Below are 19798 nucleotides of genomic sequence, written 5' to 3'. Positions count from 1 at the left end.
AATTAATATCAATTAGTGATAAACTATTAAAACCAGAACTTAATTTATTGGAAAAACAGGAAAATGAGACATGAATGATAAAAGAAAATTGTATCAAATTTTATTAAAACTCATTTATTCATCTTGTACAACAGTTGTCTTCTCGGAGACATAAAGACCATCCAAAAACTTTCGGATATCCTTATTTTTGACAGTCGTTGACTGTTGGATGAGGGCAGCTGAAACAAAAAAAAATTAAACTAATTAATTTAATATAAAGTTAAATATGAAATTAAAATAAGTTTAACTACACTTTTACTTATCGGTATGCTTAGGAAAAATATTTTAAACCTCCAACTTCTTTCCTAACAGTAGGCACAAATCAGAAATAGCTACAAATACTCAGTAAACAAAGAAACATCAGTATCTCCACATTAGTGCCTTCCAGAGATTAAAATATGGTAATGTCGGGGGTTTATCTTGGCAATTACCTTCAATTTAAACTAGTCTCATTATAATAAGAGACCAAACACAGATAGTCGAAATAAGAGGAAACGTAAATATTGGCAAAGGTGGTAAGGGAAAAAGAAATGTTACTAATAACCATTAATCCAATTTCATCCTAGTATTTTTGTCAGATACTTGTTAATTTAACTATGCAGATATATAATCTTTTCATAAATGTAGATTTGAGCAATGTTAAATCAAAAATATACTGCTGAAGTTTATTGACAAGATTTGAAACAATAATTTGTAGGGGTATTATCCCCTTAACAGTAAAATGGTACGGGATTAATTTCTATACAGTAAATTGGGCAAAGTTTAGTTTTATTGTTCCCTTCAAGAGACGCATCGTGAAATAAAAAAACTTTCACTGTGGAGAAATTTCACATTTGCCGTCTTCCTGAAAATAGGAAAACTAACAACGTCAGCTTAGCTGAACTGAACGATGTCACTCTACCATATCTTCAATTTGGGATGAACTGTTTCGAGATTTTGAAGAAAAGAGGTTCTTTAAAGATAAAAATACCACTCTCTAAGAAAATGATTATCTATTATCGAAATTGGTTTAAAATTCAAAGAAGTCGCATTATGTTTTTACTGCCAAATACATAGTCTATTCTTCAGCCAATGACCTAAGGAACACAGCAGATAAAACCAATTTAAAAATAAATAAATAAAAACCGCTTGTTTTAAGATTTCTTCAAAATGTGGAGTGGACATGAGATTAGGAAACAAAATCATATCATTGATTCTATTATGACGGTCCACCAGGCTTGGGACAAAGTACCAGCGTCAACAATCAACAATTGTTTTAAATATTGTGGTATATCGAGAAATCAAACTAATGAACAATCACAAGAAATAGATGAATTTTATAAAGCAGAGGCACCCAATTTTTCGCCACGTATGTTTATTGTTTTACAAAAAATTAAGTCATATATCCATTATCCAAATAAAATAATTTATTTCCGTTTGGTAGTAATGATCGATTTTCAAAAATTCCCTTTTTTATATGTTACTACATTTACATGGTGAATACAATGATAGGTTATAATGATAATCAGTTATGACTGAATATAACTGGTCCCTTCGAGGTTGTTATTAATGATATAAGTTCAACTTGACCTTAATTACAGAACCTTTAGAAATTCACATTGGATACATAAGGTTTTGGAATTAAGGTCATGATATTTCTGGTTATCAAAAAAGAAACATACTTAATACTTTTAAACCAAATTGTAGTTTATATAAACTCATAAAATTGATTAAAAATAATTTAAAAAATCGGTGCATGCAACTAAGAACTTACACTTGGTAAGTGTATAACCTAATTTTAAGTTGAAATTATCACTTATCAAATTCAATAAAACATCATATTTTAGTTACAAATTTCCATATCTTCATACAGGATAATTTGTTTTCAGTACCCAGATAATTATGTATAGCACTGTATATAGCAGACTAAATCAAAGTAAAAAAAAAAAGTGTATTTGTTTGATTAATAAACTACCTTTTATTCGTCTATTTATTATTTGTTTGTAAAGTACTGTATATTATTTAACAATCTTCATAACTAAATAAATCGTTATATTTTCTGAAATTAGTAGTTTATTGTGTATAATCGAAAAAGATGGTAAATAACGGTAGTATTGCTTTATCAGTTAGGGATTAAAAGTTTTTCTGAGAGCTATGAGAATATAAAAACTTTAACTTAGGTTCTATCAAAAGTTTGTGTTGCTCTAAAATAAAAATTAGCTGATATAGAATAATAAAATTTAGAATGTAATTTTTTACTAAACAATTCAAAACACTATCCAAATTATAGTCTCAAAACTTTTATTTCTTTTACACGTCCAACGTTTCGGCCAATTCGGCCATCTTCAGGGACAATCTTAATTCACTATGAAACATATCATTTAACCATTCCAAAAACTTCATACAGGCTATTCTGCCCAGGTCAAAACATTTATATCCAATAAGTCAAATATCCATTAAAAATCACAGTCAAAATTATTTCTCTTTAACCACTATCAATACACTTTTATTACAACCTTACTTGTAACCTTCCAGTATAACCAGTAGAAACTGAGTAAAGGAAGGTTACAAGTAAGGTTGTAATAAAAGTGTATTGATAGTGGTTAAAGAGAAATAATTTTGACTGTGATTTTTAATGGATATTTGACTTATTGGATAAAAATGTTTTGACCTGGGCAGAATAGCCTGTATGAAGTTTTTGGAATGGTTAAATGATATGTTTCATAGTGAATTAAGATTGTCCCTAAAGATGGCCGAATTGGCCGAAACATTGGACGTGTAAAAGAAATAAAAGTTTTGAGACTATAATTTGGATAGTGTTTTGAATTGTTTAGTAAAAAATTGCCAGTCTCAAGAAAGAATTTTAAGATTATAAATAAATTAGGATGTAATGTTATCTGTATGCAAGGTTATAGTATAGCATACCAAAATTCGGAAAAATCTGGCCATGGCTGACCTGGCCTGGATGAAATGATATGGAATTACCTACAATCAATCTGTTTAATATTACAATAGGAGATTTCTGGGATATTTATTAAAAACTGGCAATCAATTTCTGAACATCATGAATAATAAATACTTTTTGAATTTTTTATCATCTTTCCAATCTTGTAACTGAAATCTTGATTTTTATTAAACCTGAGGGAACATTTCAGTAGATTCAATGTTCAACTAACGAACACTTAAAGCTTTACAAACATTCACAAATGTCAATAACACATCAATACAAGTGATTCTCTAGTTTCCCCCACAAAAATACATGCAGTGACTAATAGAACATGATCAATTTTAAGAAAATGGATCAAATGTAATAAACAGGACTTTAACTTATATATAAAATAATTAATTACAAATGTAAGTTCAATGGCGAATTAGAGTCAATATTTACATTTGTCATATCACGTTAACAAACACTTGACCTTTATATTCTATTCGAGATTTAGCAATTAGCAGCATTATAAGTTATATCTAGCCATTCGGTTCAAGAAAACTTAATGCAGCACCACTTGTTTTAATATAAAAATTAGTATGAATTTACTGACTGTTAAATTAATACTAGATTCAACATGCATATAATGTAGAAAACCTCACACAAAAATAAGTATATATTAATCTAAACCAATTTTTTTACTTTTTAATTATAAAAAATAAATGATAGGAGTTAAATTATAAGTACACCAACCTGATCTTGAAACATCTTCAATATTGTTACCCTCAATAATAAGTTCGTCCTTCTGTTTTGTAGAATTTGTAACAGTAACACCTGGTGACATTTTTACCTTCCTAATATATTTCTCACCAAGAAAGTTACGGATTTCAATAACGGAATTGCTTTCCGATATGACGCAGTTGATGGGAAAGTGAGCGTAGACTGCTCTCATTTTATATAAGAATCCCTTAAAACAAAAAAAAAAAAGGAACATAGAATATAATTTAGTTAAAATACTCTGAATTAAAGTAATCATTCAAACTCACACAAAAAAATAAGGGTTAATAAATTATATACATTATCAATTTAATTGAAGATAAAATAAAGAAATTCCACCTAGAGTTTTAACTGATTTTCTACACAGAAACAGTCAAGTGGGAAGAGCACGTTTGCTGTATGAATTGCTAGTGTTGCTGCTGGAAAGACTGTATAGCTGCCAATGCAAGCGAACTACTTAGTGTCAGACATTACAAGGCAGCAGCAATTACTGAGAAAATTGACAAAGGATCCAGGAGAAGGCCAATCCAATCAAGCCAAAAAAATGATTAAGATGTAGTGCCCCTTATTAATAAGAAGAAATAAATGTTATTAATTAAGTCTTTTGGTATTGAGACCAAACTAATCAGTACTGTGAACAAGGTCATCAATCTTCACTTGCAACAAAATCAAATAAGTGATAAAATTAATCACATTGTCTTAACCCTAATAGGATTTATTTTAGCAGGAACCATAAGTTAAATTGATCACACAATTCATAAGAATAATTAGTATTCACTTGAATTTAGGAATATATAATGTATAAACGCTAGGAAAGCCAACAGTCCGCAAGTCCATAACCTTCTTTCAAATGTAACCACCTACATCAAATAACAGTTATGAATTTAGGTGTAAAAGTAATTATAAATTTGAAGAACTATTAATTCCTGGTTGCTAAGAAACTGAATTTTGTGACTAACAATTTTTTGTTACGGATTCCACTTCTTGTGATATTAAAGGCCAAATCAGGTAAATAAGGATGAGATAGGACTTTCCAACCAAAAACTTTCAAAGATTAATTGCTGAGGAAATTTCAATTGTTGTATGAAAATGTATTATCAGCAGATTTCCACAAACTCAGAATTTAATGTACAGCTTGTTTCAGAAAGTAAATTGGGGTTTATAATGAGCAGTTTGGATGACTTAAAATCTCTATATATAAAAGGAAACAGATGAATCTTTGTCCACAATGAACTTTTGAATTACTGGACCGATTCGGTTTCCTTAAAAATGTCCCCTTTTATCATGAAAAGGTTTAAAGATAATGAAATTCCCGGATTCTTGTGTAGAAAAATAAGTTATGAACTGAGTAGAGCGTTTTTGGTATGTAGTCAGAAAGTTGGTGGTTTTTACAATGTTACTGTACACCAATCGATTTGTCTCTTGAACAAAATTAGGTGAAAATTATGAAAAAAATTGAGCATTCAAAGTTATGAACAAAATTAAGCATTTTTGGATTGTAGCTCAGAGTATGCTTTTTTTTTCACAGCTATTGCACACCAATTCATTCATCTCTTTCCGAGGCATAAGAAAAAAACAATACAGATTCTATTAAGGTGCATTATATTTATGAAAAATTATAAAAATATAATGTGGCTCGGTGTCAGAGATGGGTTAAAATTAGCTATAGTTGAAACTAATGGCTAAAATTGTCATGGATACGACCCTTATTCATGAATGAATCATTGATAAATAAATATCATATACATGGCAATTTTAGCTATTAGTTTCATAGTTGCCCGACTCTGGTCGGGGGAGGGGGAAGAGGGGGGTAAAGTAGGTCAATGAACATTTTTTTAGAAAAGAGCATTTCATACTCATTTTTAGTATCGTCTCAAAGAACCAAATACCATTTTTCAAAGAAATTAAAAATTAGAAATTTTTCACCTCAATTAATTGGGAATTTTTTTTTTTCTTCCAGTGACTATTGTTTATAACCCTTCATTTTAACCAATTACTAAATTGATAGAACTGTTGGAAAGCTGAATGTCTGCTCTTCCAGTCTACATTAAAATATATTTAATGCCCTTATAGAGGTGAAATATGTGTTGCAAACAGGAAAAAAAAATCCAAACGTTTTATTTTATATCTACGGTTCTAATATGCTTAATCAGTGCTCTTAGATGCAGTTTATAGATCCCTAAACCCCTGCCAAGTTTGGAGTTGGTTGCTGGAGTAGTATTGAAGTTATCTCTATTTTTTTGATTTTAAAAAGGAATCAGAGGCTGATGTAGGGCAAAAATTTTGGTTAAAAAAACAAATATCAACTATGATTCACTCCTAAAAATTCTTTTACCACACTTATATAGGGCATTTGTTCTGCATTGTTTCAATATAGTACTAATATTGAAGCGCAATGCACAAATGATAATATCATAGATAATCAAATTGTCTTAAAGAATACACATCCTCAAACATAGCAATAGCGAAACAGCTAGTTCTTCATATAGATGTGCACACACTTATTTATTTACCGCTATACTACAAAAATGATAAGGGAAACATAATATATAATATATGCGTGGTCTTGAAAGGCCATTCCTTGAAAAAAAAAAAATTGTTTATGATAGAACAATAAATATGTGAGGTATCAGAAGTAATCATCACATTGTATGGGAAAGAGTACATATTATGTACACAATCCTATACAAACAAGAAAAGTAATGGGGATATATCAATTGAATATATATGATGATTGTAATAAGATGGTCCAGGGGGCAACCAAGACAGGAACAAAAATATCAGAAAAATTACTAATTAGTAACCTGAGAATTACACTCTAATGGCTCAACGCTTAACCACACTGTATCAGTATGAAAGGCGTCACTACTAAACAACACGTACTAAGAACTTTAATTATAAAAGAAACTTGGTACATATAGTCACAACATAAGACAAACATTACTAGGCAAATACAACTAGGAAGGAGGGTTGGCTACTGAAGTGGACATATTATCAATGCGATAAGAAGAGATCCTTTTCAGAACATAAAGAGCACCTTAGCAAAAATTTATAATACCATTGGTATGATATTTGTACTGAGGAATTAAAATTGTTTACATTAAGGTGTGTTTACATGCTCTGTTTAGTATGTAGTAGTATATTGTTCATTGAATGCTATGGTTAGTTCAAAGGAATTAATAAAAATTGATTGTATCAAGGTAATTGTTATGTTGAGGTCCTACTGCATTTGAAAATAACCATAACCAGGCAAGTTAACTATAATATAGCCCCTCTTTACAAGTTTTGGGGGAAAAAACAGTTAAATAATACTAATTATTATGAAAGTAAAGACCATAACATTTAATTGAATTTTAAAAGGTTTCGAACAGAATACACATAACTAATGTTCTTGGGATCTATATTGATAAGGATTAAGGAAAATAAGAATGTTGCTTACCTTTGTAACACCTTTAATCATGTTTTCAACATGGGAACAGACAGTTCGAACTGCAGCAAGTTCCTTTTTGGTGCCAAACCATTTTTCAACTTTAAGCAGTTTAGAATTCACCATATGGATATCTAGTGCTAAATGCCTGAATGTCCTTTTCAAGACACCCCTAGGTCCTTTAACAGTAACAATCCTGGACTTCACATGGCATGTAACCCCATCGGGGATTTTTACGGTTTGATTAACAACTATTTGCTTCATCCTGGAACAAAATTTCACCGATCACAAACAAAATAATTCGTAATTAAAAAGCCAGGCTAAATAGCTTCTATCTAAAATATAACAGTAAGGTTAATGTGAGAAAGTAACTCATAAACGATAATTGCTAATATGCATATTTAAGTGAAATATAAAGAAACTTAAGCGAGACAAAAGTAGTTTGTCACTAAATTGATATAATTGAGGGACAATATTAATGGATGTTACGGAAAAATAAAGATATTAACAACATACCTCAGAGAGGTTAGGCAACCGAAAAAGAACTCTAGCACGCCAACAGCAAAGAACTCAGCAAAGCCTCTTCGATATAGTACTACGAGTATAGTACACCTCCATCTTAAAAACTTTTAACACCACAAAAATTAAAACATTGTATTAAAACAATAATAAGGGCTAATATTCGAAAAAAAAATATGAAGTATACTTTCAATATTTATTAATTATTAAATTATAAGACTATTTCTGAATATAAAAGTGTTTACTTTACAAAGAGGTATGAAACTGAAACCACCTTCAACTTTAGATCGTACTTATTACAATAAATAACATATCTTTTAAAGATGCTGCTACACGTTTGCCAAACTATGGCTAATTCGCGTATGTTTAAGCATGTGGATGGGTTATCTCGATTAACTGGTTCAAGTTGGCCTTAATTTGTTAATTGGCTGGCCTGTTGAGTGCCGGTTTTTGCACAAATAAAAGGGCTTTCCGGCAAACGCTTATCCTGTGTCCACATTATTGTGTACAGTAACTATTGTTTTAGAACTATCAAATGTTGAATATTTATGCTCTCCATGTTTTAATTAATTACAGAATTTCCCCGACCTTCGGAATCAATTGTCAACTCTAATTTAAGATCGTATTTTTAAATTATATCAACTGGGTATTAACAATTTGTTTCAAATCATATCATTTATAATAACATTAGTGGTTTGGGTAGTTAACACTTTATTGGCAAGTATCTAATAAAAAGTCTAGAAGGAAAATTGAATTTATAGATTACATTGTACTATTTCCATGAATTTTTATCAATTATCACCTACTTTGCTTGATAGTTAAATTTTCTTTTATTTCTCCTATTTGTATTTTGTTCTTTTTTATAATTAAAACAGGACAGATCGATGGTAATTTACTCTCGAGAACACCCAAGCGTGTGGATACAGACGTGTGTTACTTTCTTCTTCACCAAGCATTTGTAGGTATTTTGGATTTGCGGCAAGCGGCAAACGTGTAGATTTTTAAATTCTGTCGATTGGATGTAAATATTTTGTTTCAAATCTTGTCAATTAACCCGTTTATTTCGTTTTAAAACAGTACAAATTACATTTATAAAACCATTACAAATTTGGGTAATTAAATTACCAAGTATCAGATGAAAATTCTAGAACGAAAGTAGTATTTATTGGTTATGTAGAAGTACTTTACTATGAAATTGAAGTAGAAACATAACCACTGGGGGATCCAGGTGAGGATGACGCACTATGGCAGCAGCTGTTGCAGCCCCTACGGTTGTGTAACAAGTAGCATTTGCTATCATGACAGAGCTGTCATACTATTAGGAATGCATGATAGTTGCCAGAACTTGTATGCGTGACAGATAACTGACATATCTAGACAGTTTACAAAGAATTTTCGCACGTAACAATCTCATAATACCAATCTTATGTAATAACTTGTAAATTGTATATTTCTCTTTGGTTATATTTGAGGAGGAATGTAAGTTTTTTGAAAAATTGTAACTATTGAACGTACAGAGATCGATTAGGACTCAAATATACCCTATTAAAAAAAAAGTATTGGTAATTTTTTTCCAGTTGTTAGCTTTAAAGGTAATGAGCAATGAATCTTATTTGGCTAATAGTTAATTAAAGCGATCTTCCTGCGGTGTGTACTTGAGATAGTTTAATACGTACTCTCCATGGACATTTCACGTACCTGTAGTATACTCTAGATCAGAACTAAATCATCTTCCGACAGAAAATAAGACTGTGGCGTCTTTGCCAAACAATGGAATATTCGTGCACGAGCGTGTGGATTGATTATTTGGATTGGCTGGTGCAAGCTGGCCTGAATTTCCGCCCAACCTGTCGGGTGTCAGTTTTTGGCCGAAATCAAAGGACTCTTATGTTATGAACCTACGTTTGTGTTCAGTTTGCATTATTTTAGAACTACCAAAATATAAATATTTGTGCTCTCATTTTTTTAATTATTTAAAGAATTTCCCAACCTTAGGATTCAATAATTAACTCTTGTTTAAGAGTGTATATTTTAAAATTGTTTGGGTTCAGTGTAAATTACGTTGTTTCAAATCTTGTCAATTAACCTCTTAGCAGTTTATTTAACATAGCACAAATATAAATTTATGAAGATATTATATGTTTAGGTTATTATATTAAGAAGTTTCTGATAAAAATTCGAGGAGTTGGAATTTTGTGATGAATAAACCTTTTTAGAAACTGAAAGTAAGGCTTCATTAAACTCATAATTGAACTAACACGCAATTTAACTCAAATATTATTTAGCGCCCTAAAATCGCTGCATAATCTTATGCTTCCTTCTGTTTTCTTCACTTGACTTGACCAGGGACTCTTTGAAGGGCGACAAATACCTTCTTTTATTAGATTCTTGATCTCCTTCTTTACTTCCTGGTATATCCCTGGCGGTAGGCGTCGGCATTTTGCTGCAACTGGTCAACCTTTTGTCTCTATGTAGTGTTCGACGACTCCGCTGGGTGGTCCACGTATCGGTATGATCTTGGTTATAGTGGGGAATTCGTTCAGGATCCTTGCATATCTCTGGTTCGTGGGTGCTGCTGAGTATACTGGGATTTCTTCTTCTGAAATATTCCCTGTTGTCCTCTGGCCTGTAAGCTCATTGATCATTCTCCTGTTTCTCAGGTCTACTGTGAGTTAATGAGTTAAGTTTGGCTCTTGGCTCTTCACTTCCCATTTACAAGGTTTCCTGTACTTAAAAGACTTTTCTTGAAAGCGTCGATGGTAGTAGGAAATACCGCTCGGATGGGATTTGGATCGTGAGCGTGCACCATTCCGTCCTCGGCTTAGGCCTCGTCCGCTCTCTCTTGAACCTAAGATACCAAGTATTCTGTCTATATCTTGCCGGAGTTCTCTTAGATCTTCCTTATAGTCACGCGATGGCTTATCCACTGTCTGTCTCGAAGTGGCCTGTCGGGTGATGGTGTAGGTTTCAGTCGGTGCAGCTACTTCATGGATTTTGTCTGCTATACAGCCAGTTTCTCCACATCTGTGTGTGCTGGGGCGACCAATATTGGTTAGAACCTTGTTGGTAGGTTTTTCAGCCATAATGTCCTGATGAACTCTGGGTTCACGCAGTCTTCAGCTAGTTGCTGCATCCTTCGGAGTAACTGTGACGGGGTTTGCTCTCCTAGCGGGATTTCTTCTAATGGTTTCTTTATCCTCAAGTTTTCTGATTCTCCGTAGGTCTGTAGTAGCCTGGCCTTCATATTTTCATATGTCTGCTTAAAAGGATCCGTAATAAGGTATTCATACATCTGTATAACTTGTATAACATAACTTGTATTAATACATCCTGATCGATATTCGGAATCAGAAGTTGGAATTTTATGGTGCTCGATGTGACCTTCGAAGTTGAGAATACGGCCTCGCAGGTGGCGAACCATAGTACGGGGTTTTTCCTCCAGAACCGTGGTAATCTTGATACTGGGCCTTGATTTCCTGAGGGTCCCTTCTCTGTCCTTTCGTCTCTTCTTTTTCCGTTTCTAAATCTCCTGCCATATCTCTGAGTTATTTCTTGTTCCTCCTTAAATTAGTCTTCCTCTGGATCACGTCGGGGTCACCACTTGTCGGTTATCACTGAGGATTCACTCTTTTAACTCTACTTGAGATAGTTCCGTAGACTCTTTTTGCTCAATCTTTTTTTTTATTTTATAATTAACATTATTACACATTACATATTAACATAAATACATTTGTACAAGATATCGTATTTTTATAATAATAACATTGTATACAATTGCTTAGCTTCTTAGACATTTGTAGTGCTGGCCCCTGGTGGGTTACAGCGGCACTTCGTGCTCGCTGATTGCTGGACTATCATTAATATTGCTCTCTGGATTGCCTATATCGATATGCCATATGGTTTTTGCCGAAAACCATTTATTTTCAATTTTATGATAGTTTTGGAAAGACTATTTGGGGCAGCAGCTAAGATCGTGGCAATATTTAGTTTAGGGCGGCTATTTTTTATTTTAGATGCAGATTTGGCAGGACTAAATACAACTGTTGGCCATTTCCTATTATCTTGTGGGGAGTCAGGGTTTAAAGATGAAACGGCAGGGCGATGCTTCAGTTTAAAAGACCTCCAGACCTTTGCATAATGAACTTTCTTACTACAAAGTTTGCAGATGGCATTGAGAACTAGACAAGAAGCTCTTGGGTGCCGAATAAATCCACACAAGAAGCATTTCGATTTTGTGGCAGCAGTCAATAGCTGAGGATTTAACTGTTAGTCTCTCTAGAACAATGCTCAAATGATTCAATAAATGAATGATTTGTAATATACAACTCAGAAAATGATTGAGCTGATTCTAATGCCTGGGTTTTATGAAATCATTTAGATTGCGAGTAACATTTGCCAAATATAAGTTGACGCTAGTTCATTAATAAAAGTATCTCTGATTTATTTAGCTCTATGAAACTCAGGTGTAACAACATTGAACCCACAATCAGAACTAAGAGATTGTAAGGATTGATCGACTACTGGTGGTTGATGTCTACTCATTAATTTATGCTTGGAGTTCATTTTTAGGTTTGATAATATTTTTGGTAATAGCAGTCTCGTATGATATACACTTACTAATGAGCACGTATGTAGTGTGACTAACATGATTGTTTAATAGTAATAACTTATCTGCTTCAGAAACCTTGATAGAAAAAGTGAAGACTTCGAATGTTTTCTTCCAGTAATTCCATTTAGAAATGATTGTTCCAACTGTGTAATCCACTTCAAATCTTTCAGGCTGGAAATATTTCTCCAATGTGTTATATTAACAATTACACTAATGAGTTTACTAAAATTGTAATGAATAAACCTTATTAGATACTGAAAGTAAGGATTTATTAAACTCATAATTGAACTAACACAAAAGTTTGCACAAAAAAGTTGGGAAAATCAGAAACATATGGTAATACTAAAGACGAAAAAAGTAAGATAAATAAAAATATATGATCATAGTAGGTATTATAATACTTCATCACAATTACGTTGAATTAAATCTTGTCAATTAACCTTAGCAGTTTATTTTTTATTTAACATAGCACAAATATAAATTTATGTAGAAACTATATGTCTAGGTTATTAAATTAAAAAGTTTCTGATAACAATTCGATAAAGAATTTGAATTTATGTTCAAAGTTTGTGTTAGGTTATGTAGTACTATTTCGTCGTACCTTCCCCTCCCTAAAGCGCTTTAATTATCTTCGTCACCTACTTCCTTCCACCCATTGGTAGCACTCTAATGACGTTTTGCATTAGCAGGTCTCGTGGCCATCTTCTTGTCGGGCGCCTCGGAGGATTGTCTGAGGAAGCAAGGTTAGAAACTAGTGGTTAGGGTGGTTAAGAGTTTGTAATGGAAGGAATGATATCTGGTTCGGGCTAGATCGGTTATATATGGAACATTAAGGTCTTTATGTATGATTTTATTTGTGACAAAATAAGGAGCATTGAAGATTTTACGAAGGATTTTAGATTGCAATGATTGTATACGAGAGGAATTCGAAGGTTTAGTGGAGCCACAAAGCTCGACTGCGTATGTCCAGATTGGCCTTATTATTGTCATGTAGATTAGTCTTTTGTAATGAGTTGGAAGTTTAGACCGTTTGTCTAGTAAGTGCTGTAGTAGTCTAAATCGACGTACAGTTTTCTGTCTTTTCAGTTTTGTGTGAGGGTTCCGAGTTAGTCGTTTGTCCAGATGTAGTAGTAAGGTAGCGGATTTGTTCGACTGGGGTAAGATCTGATGAGGGAAAGAGTAAATAAGCAGTAAACAACTGTTAACTAAAGAAAACATGTAATAGGAAAAATAGATTGACACACATGGAATACAGCAAGAAAGAAGTACAGTAAAGGAAGGTTATCCAACATGGAGGCGCAGTCACAGTTGCACGGGAGTTACTGAGGTTGCTCCAACACACCCTCCCAAGCTCAAGACTCCAATTGATGTGCGACTCAGATCCAGTAGGAAGGCTCTTCGTGAATACATCAGCAAGCTGACAACTACTGGGCACAGTGAACTTGCTGCAGCTCAAAATCATTGTTCATCCACTTCTCAGGTATAAGTGAAAACGCACTTCAATGTGTTTTGTGCGGCGATGAAATTCTAGATTCTGTATTATCCGTAGTACTTTAGTTGTCAATCAACAACTGTGGATTGCCATGTAGAGTTGTCAACTCAGTCAACAGTCGCTGAAGCCATACCATCTCCTTGGTACCCTCACATGCTGCAATATACTCTGCTTCTGTAGTGCTGTAGCAGTATTTGGCTGTTTACGACTCAACCAACTTATAGCACCAGTTCCACACGTCATCAAAAATCCAGTTCTTGATCGTCGAGACAAGTTGTCATTTGCAAAGTCTGAGTCCGAATAACAGTCCAACTTTAGTTTAGTATCTGATTTATAAAACAGCCCATACTCTTTGGTGCCATTCAGATACTTGAAGATTCTCTTGACAGCTTGCCAATCAGATTTCTTTGGACAGTCTAGAACCTCCGAAACTATGCATACTGCAGATGACAATTCTGGGCGAGTAGTCACGGCCAATTAGAGCAGGCTGCCAACAGCCTGGCGATATGGAACACTCTCCTCTAAAGGTGAATCCTGAACTTCTTCAGCACGCTTCTCAGAGGGTGTAGAAACTGGGTTTGAATCAATCATATTGAATCTTGAAAGGATATTTTTTGTGTATGCTTCCTGATTCATAAAAAGATCATCCTTTTTTCTCTTAATCTGCATCCCCAGGAAGCTATCCAAAGACCCAGTGGTGATCCAGAATTCCTTAGTCTAGTCTGAGAGCAATTGGTCAATTCCCTTTCGATCTCCAACTATAATTCCATCATCAACATAGATGACAACCATGAGCCTACGCCCATTTCCACCCTAAAACCACGCGATTATATGAACTGTACAAAGCGGTGATTCCAGCATCTTGGCGACTGTTTCAACCCGTATAAGCTGCCCTTTTGTCGGCAGACTCCTCCAGTTCCATCATCGAAGCCAGAAGGTTGATGCATGTAGACCTCCTCAAAATCCCGTACAAAAATGCTGTCTGTATGTCAAATTGTGCAAGTTCATACTTATCAACAGCTGCAACATTCAAACGAGTTCTCACTGTTTCAAAACGAGCGACAGGACTGAATGTCTGCTCAAAATCAACTCCTTGCTTCTGTGCATAACCCTTAGCTACTAATCGCGCCTTGTATCGCTCAACTTTACCATTAGGTTTCTTTTCACCTTCAACACCCATCGGTTGGCTATCACCTTCTTGCCTTCAGGCAATTCCACTAACTCCCACGTGTCATTTTCAGCAAGTGAACCCAATTCCTCTTTCATGGCTTGTTCCCACAAGTCACATTCTGATGATTGGAGAGCTTCACTGACACTCATGTCCTGTTTTGCGATTTGAACATAATTATTCGACAAGTATGAAGGAAGTCGTTTCTCCCTAGTGCTGCGACGAGGTGCCTGTGCCATTTGGATGTTGGGAGTTGTATTATCCTGTTGAACTTCAGCTTCAGAAGAAAGTTCTAACAGGGGTCCAGAAGTGTCCCTTATTTTCATTTCAGAATCAGATCCAGTCTCTTCATGGTGTTCAGCTTGGGTTCCTTCTTCTCCCTTCAAAAGCTATGATCCAAACAATTTCACCAAATGCAAAATCGGAGACTCTCTATCAAAATTGACATCTCGAGCCAAAACAATGGAATCTTTGGCAATATTCCATGATTACCTACTTGAGTGAACGTAGGCGACTGAAATTGTTTCTAGGAAACAAAATAGTCCTTGGAGCTTGTCATATGTTGAGTCGCACTTGTATGAGCAACCCACTGATCACCACCCAAACCAACCATGTGATGACAAATGATGGCATGCCCTTGGGTGCTCAAGGATTCTGTACCTCTATTCTCTGTCTCTTTCTTGATTTTAGTAGGACAATTCCTAACCATATGATTTTCCCCTTTACATTTGAAACAAATTAAAACGGAGCTTTTTGTCTTTGAAGTTGGTTGATTTTTGTCACCAACAGCTACTTTTTTCTTATATGGTTCTTTAGCTATAAGTGCATGGTCAACCTTACTATCTTTTCCAGGAAGCCTCATTTCGATTAACCTAAGCCTCTCAGTTAAACTATTAACTGTTCTATCCTGAATAGGTACACTCTCCCAAACACTTCTAAACTCAAAGTAAGGAGGGGGAAGAGTAGACATAATTCGACCCATCAAAATAAGTTCAGGGAGTTCAGACTGTGATAGTGTTTTTAATTCAACATTCAATTCATTGAATTCACGCTGAAGTCGCGCCACATGGTTCACAACATTATCAGAACTCATCACTTCATGAGAGAGAAATGATTCTAACGAAACGAAAATCACGATCGATTACCCACGATAGCCCGACCACACAAAAAAAAAACCAAGTCACCCGATTTTACCTTCAAGTTAAAAAAAACATAAAAAACACTCAATCACTTAACTCACAGTTTACGTATTCTGTGCCCATAACCTGATGAGGGAAAGAGTAAATAAGCAGTAAACAACTGTTAACTAAACAAAACATGTAATAGGAAAAATAGATTGACATAGATGGAATATAGCAAAAAAGAAGTACAGTAAAGGAAGGTTATCCAACATGGAGGCGCAATCACAGTTGCACAGAAGTTACTGAGGCTGCTCCAACAAGATCGACATTATTAAAGGAGACTGTAGAGCAGTTGGTAGGTTTACGACGAAGGGTAAAGGTGATTTGATAGGATTTATTTTAATCCTCCTATTACGACACCATTCTTCGAGGGCTGTGATATGGGACTGGAGAGTTTGGGATGCAATCAAAGGGTTATTATTTTCTGCGAGCACACATGTATCAGCATACGTGGTGTTATGATGTGTTGGGATGTCAGCTGTATAGACAGTGTAGAGGATGGGACCGAGGATACTACCTTGTAGGACACCAGAAACTGAAAATAGAGGGATAACTAGGAATCATTGTGGTTTAATTGGAATAATCTATCCCTGAGAATGAAAAGAATGATGAGAAAGTATGGGGGAAGTAGGAATTTACGTAGTTTGCAAAGCAGGGTGCCAAACACGATCGAAAGCCTGTTCTACATTGAAAAAGACTCCCGCGTAGTATGTTCCGCGCTCCAAAGAAGACGAGACAACGTACACGACACGATAACATTGCTGGATAGTGGAGTTCGAAATCAGGGATTATATGATCGGAATCTAGGATGGGGTATAGGCATTTCAAAATGAGTTTTTCGAGGATTTTGCCCATGATTGGTAATAGAAAGTTAAGACGGTAGGAGGATGGGTATTCTGGCGGCTTTTGAGGATTAAGTATCATTTTAACTATTGATAATTTCCTTGGGTCAGGAAGAAATTGTGAAACGGAGTACGGCGTTATATATGTAGGTAAGGAATAGGATGGCTTTCCAATGAAGAAGTTTTAGGATGTGGGATGTTATTAGAACGTGTCCAGGAGCTTTGCGGGTAGGTAATCTTTGGATGATACTAGATATTTCTAAGGGCCAAAATCCTTTTAAAGTCTCGCTCATTTGGCACCCCCCCATCTGGAATACCTTTCTGTGCAACTTACGCCAACCACCTTTTGCCTCCTCTATATTATCATATATCGCCCACCTCGAGTCCGTTTTGATGATGCAGTTGAATCCTCTCTTCCAAAACATAATAATCGTAGCCGATCTCTAATTTTCTCCCTAGACCTTTAAATTGTTCCCTACCAATCCACACATCATACCCAGACCACTGATACCTGACTTGATGTATTTATTATAGATTCCCCACAGAACCTTTTATCCTCCTCCCAAATTCCTGTCTTTTCTTTCCTCCCATGACCTCATTAAAATTTCCTACAACGTTCCCACTCCCTTGCTTATACCAAAGAAAATTAGTTGGCGAAACCTTGATTCTTTAACCATAGAAAACATTGGTCCCTCTCCTTAGAACCTATCTATTCACTTTATACATTGACGAAAATTCCTAAACCAACACACTCCTCTTAAAACCCTTACCTTCAAACGCTCTCGGACTCCCTGGATCAACTCAAGAAAAAAGAAATTAATGAGAAGACGAGATGCTGCCAGAAGGCGTTTCAGACGCACCAGAATTTCAGAGTATTCCACCTTTAGTCCCTCCGAAACCTTACCCAGGATGTTACGCCGCGCCAAGGAGCAATACTTTTACAACATCCTACTCCAAGCACCTGATCCTAAATCCAAATGGAAAATCCTAAGGAACCTCTCCCTTATAAGTTCTGAATCCTGTCCATATTACCCAGTAGATCCAGACGAGTTTAATGCTTTCTTAGTTGCTCCTCCTCCTTCAACAACCTCATGCAAATTTTCATCCCTTCCCATCCTTGAAATCCCATTTGATCCCAATAACTTTTATTTTATCGTTTAACTCTTTTATTATTGTTTCTCCAGATGACTGAATCTCAGCAGTCCTCGAGTCCAGAACAAACGATTACGGCCCAGACAACGTTCCTGTAAAGATCATCAAACTTTGTCTCTCCACCAATCTCCCTGCCTTCCTGCACATTTATAACTTTTCCCTTCAAAATTCCGTTTTTCCCAAAGCCTGGAAGGAAGTCCTCGTCCGACCAATGAACAAAGTACCTTCTCCTTCTTCAGTTTCCGACTTTCGGCCAATATCCATTTTCTCCAATTCGCCCAAGCCACTAGAAAGATTACTCCACTCCCAACTTAATAATTTTCTCGAGCAAAAATTCTCCTTAATCCTTTCCAATACGGTTTTCGTTCTCAACACTCCACACGATCCGCTTTATTGATAATTTCCCAAGACCTCCAATCAGCTATAGACATTCATCATGGATCAATTTTTGTTCTTTTTGATTTTTCGAAGGCATTTGACACCGTTAACCTTAAGATCGTCCTCAATAAACTTCAAAATCTTTCCAAGTCAAATAGTGACCTCAAGTAGTTCCTCTCCTTTTTTCCCCATCGTTCCCAAACAGTCGTCATTCCGAATACTCTTCCCTAACAACCAACCGATTCATTTCTATCCTACAATAAAAAACCTTGGAGTCACCTTTGACCAACACCTCTCCTGGAATAATCACATTTCCCAAATCACACGCAAATCCATAACTGTACTCAAAAAATTCCTAAGATTCGGTGATTCCATTCCTCAGAACACCCGTCAGCTCCTAGTATCCTCTCTCGTCTTCCCCTACTTTGGATACGGTTCCTTGGTCTATGGAGGGCTATCTGCAGGACTAGAGTTGAGACTGAAGAGACTCATGAATTGCTTTGTAAGATTTATCTTTGGGTTCCCAAGGCGCTCTCAAGTCTCCCGCTGGTATACAGAGCCAGATAAAAATCTTAATATATGAACCATATATTTATTCTTTGGGGACGTATGTCTCAGAATAAAATTATTTTTTCATTTCATGATCTGATGATAGGTCGGCTTTTTGAGGGATGTAGGCCAATAAGTCGGATTTTGAGAAGAGAGAATGGAATAGGTATTGGATTTGGGATAGGATGTTACCACGGGAGTTGGATGTGTAGCGTCCCCATCGTTGGTGCTGAACATTATAGTCTTCTCCAGCAATAAAACGCGGTCCGAGGGTTCGGAATAAGGAATCAAGAAGGTTATGAGAAAGGTATTACCAGGAGGACAGTATACAGCTGAAAAGGTTACATGGAAAGGGCGAGTTGAAATGATAACCGAGGTTGATTGAATAGCATCAGATGGATTGGAAGGAATAAGGGAATGTGATAATGATTTGTGGATAAGGATGCGAGAACCAGCATGAGAAGTATTGTCCGGGTGGTCTGATCTATAAGTGATGTAGTTAGTTACGTATGTAAAAGGGTGTCCTTTGTGTGAAATGAGTCAGTAGGTCTATGTCAATGTGTTTATCACGTCGGAATAAGTCGAGTTCATCACGGTGATTTAGCATTAGCATTCCATAACAGGACAGCTAGGAGTTTTGTACTCATCGTGGGAAATTAAGCGGGATTTCGGATAGGATTCTTGTGAAAAGGTTAATGAGGGGTTTCATGGTTTCTTGAAGATCTTTCTGGAAGGATGTGTGGATAGAAGTTTTACC

The 19798-nt window shown here is 35.2% G+C and overlaps 2 protein-coding genes across 2 annotated transcripts; both read right to left on the bottom strand.

Annotated features, from left to right (window-relative positions):
- Positions 1 to 75: 75 nt before the first annotated feature.
- On the bottom strand, positions 76 to 7777 carry RpL9 (ribosomal protein L9). The gene is made up of 4 exons (XM_014428312.2): positions 7668 to 7777; positions 7164 to 7416; positions 3701 to 3914; positions 76 to 218 (listed from the first exon to the last, which is right to left on the bottom strand). Exons 2-4 carry the CDS (start codon positions 7413 to 7415, stop codon positions 115 to 117), a joined length of 570 nt encoding a protein of 189 aa, XP_014283798.1. The 5' UTR covers position 7416; positions 7668 to 7777; the 3' UTR covers positions 76 to 114.
- Positions 7778 to 13882: 6105 nt separating this feature from the next.
- On the bottom strand, positions 13883 to 14362 carry LOC106685541 (uncharacterized). The gene is made up of 2 exons (XM_014428285.1): positions 14263 to 14362; positions 13883 to 14211 (listed from the first exon to the last, which is right to left on the bottom strand). Exons 1-2 carry the CDS (start codon positions 14360 to 14362, stop codon positions 13883 to 13885), a joined length of 429 nt encoding a protein of 142 aa, XP_014283771.1.
- Between the last annotated feature and the right edge of the window lie 5436 nt (positions 14363 to 19798).

This window comes from Halyomorpha halys, unplaced genomic scaffold, assembly GCF_000696795.3.
Source record: "Halyomorpha halys isolate HHAL.00 unplaced genomic scaffold, Hhal_1.1 Scaffold710.1, whole genome shotgun sequence".
In the NCBI taxonomy this organism is placed as follows: domain Eukaryota; kingdom Metazoa; phylum Arthropoda; class Insecta; order Hemiptera; family Pentatomidae; genus Halyomorpha; species Halyomorpha halys.
Note: the sequence above shows the minus strand (reverse complement) of the source record. Positions and strands in the feature narration are given on the sequence as shown.

What these genes read in the sequence shown, in the direction of transcription:
- LOC106685541 (XM_014428285.1), bottom strand. Translation starts at nt 14,362, where the DNA reads ATGATTGATTCAAACCCAGTTTCTACACCCTCTGAGAAGCGTGCTGAA. An exon ending in TCCATATCGCCAGGCTGTTG is followed by an intron (nt 14,212 to 14,262) that starts GCAGCCTGCTCT and finishes TGTCATCTGCAG; the next exon opens with TATGCATAGTTTCGGAGGTT.
- RpL9 (XM_014428312.2), bottom strand. Translation starts at nt 7,415, where the DNA reads ATGAAGCAAATAGTTGTTAATCAAACCGTAAAAATCCCCGATGGGGTT. An exon ending in TGATTAAAGGTGTTACAAAG is followed by an intron (nt 3,915 to 7,163) that starts GTAAGCAACATT and finishes TTTTGTTTTAAG; the next exon opens with GGATTCTTATATAAAATGAG. An exon ending in TGAAGATGTTTCAAGATCAG is followed by an intron (nt 219 to 3,700) that starts GTTGGTGTACTT and finishes TTTTTGTTTCAG; the next exon opens with CTGCCCTCATCCAACAGTCA.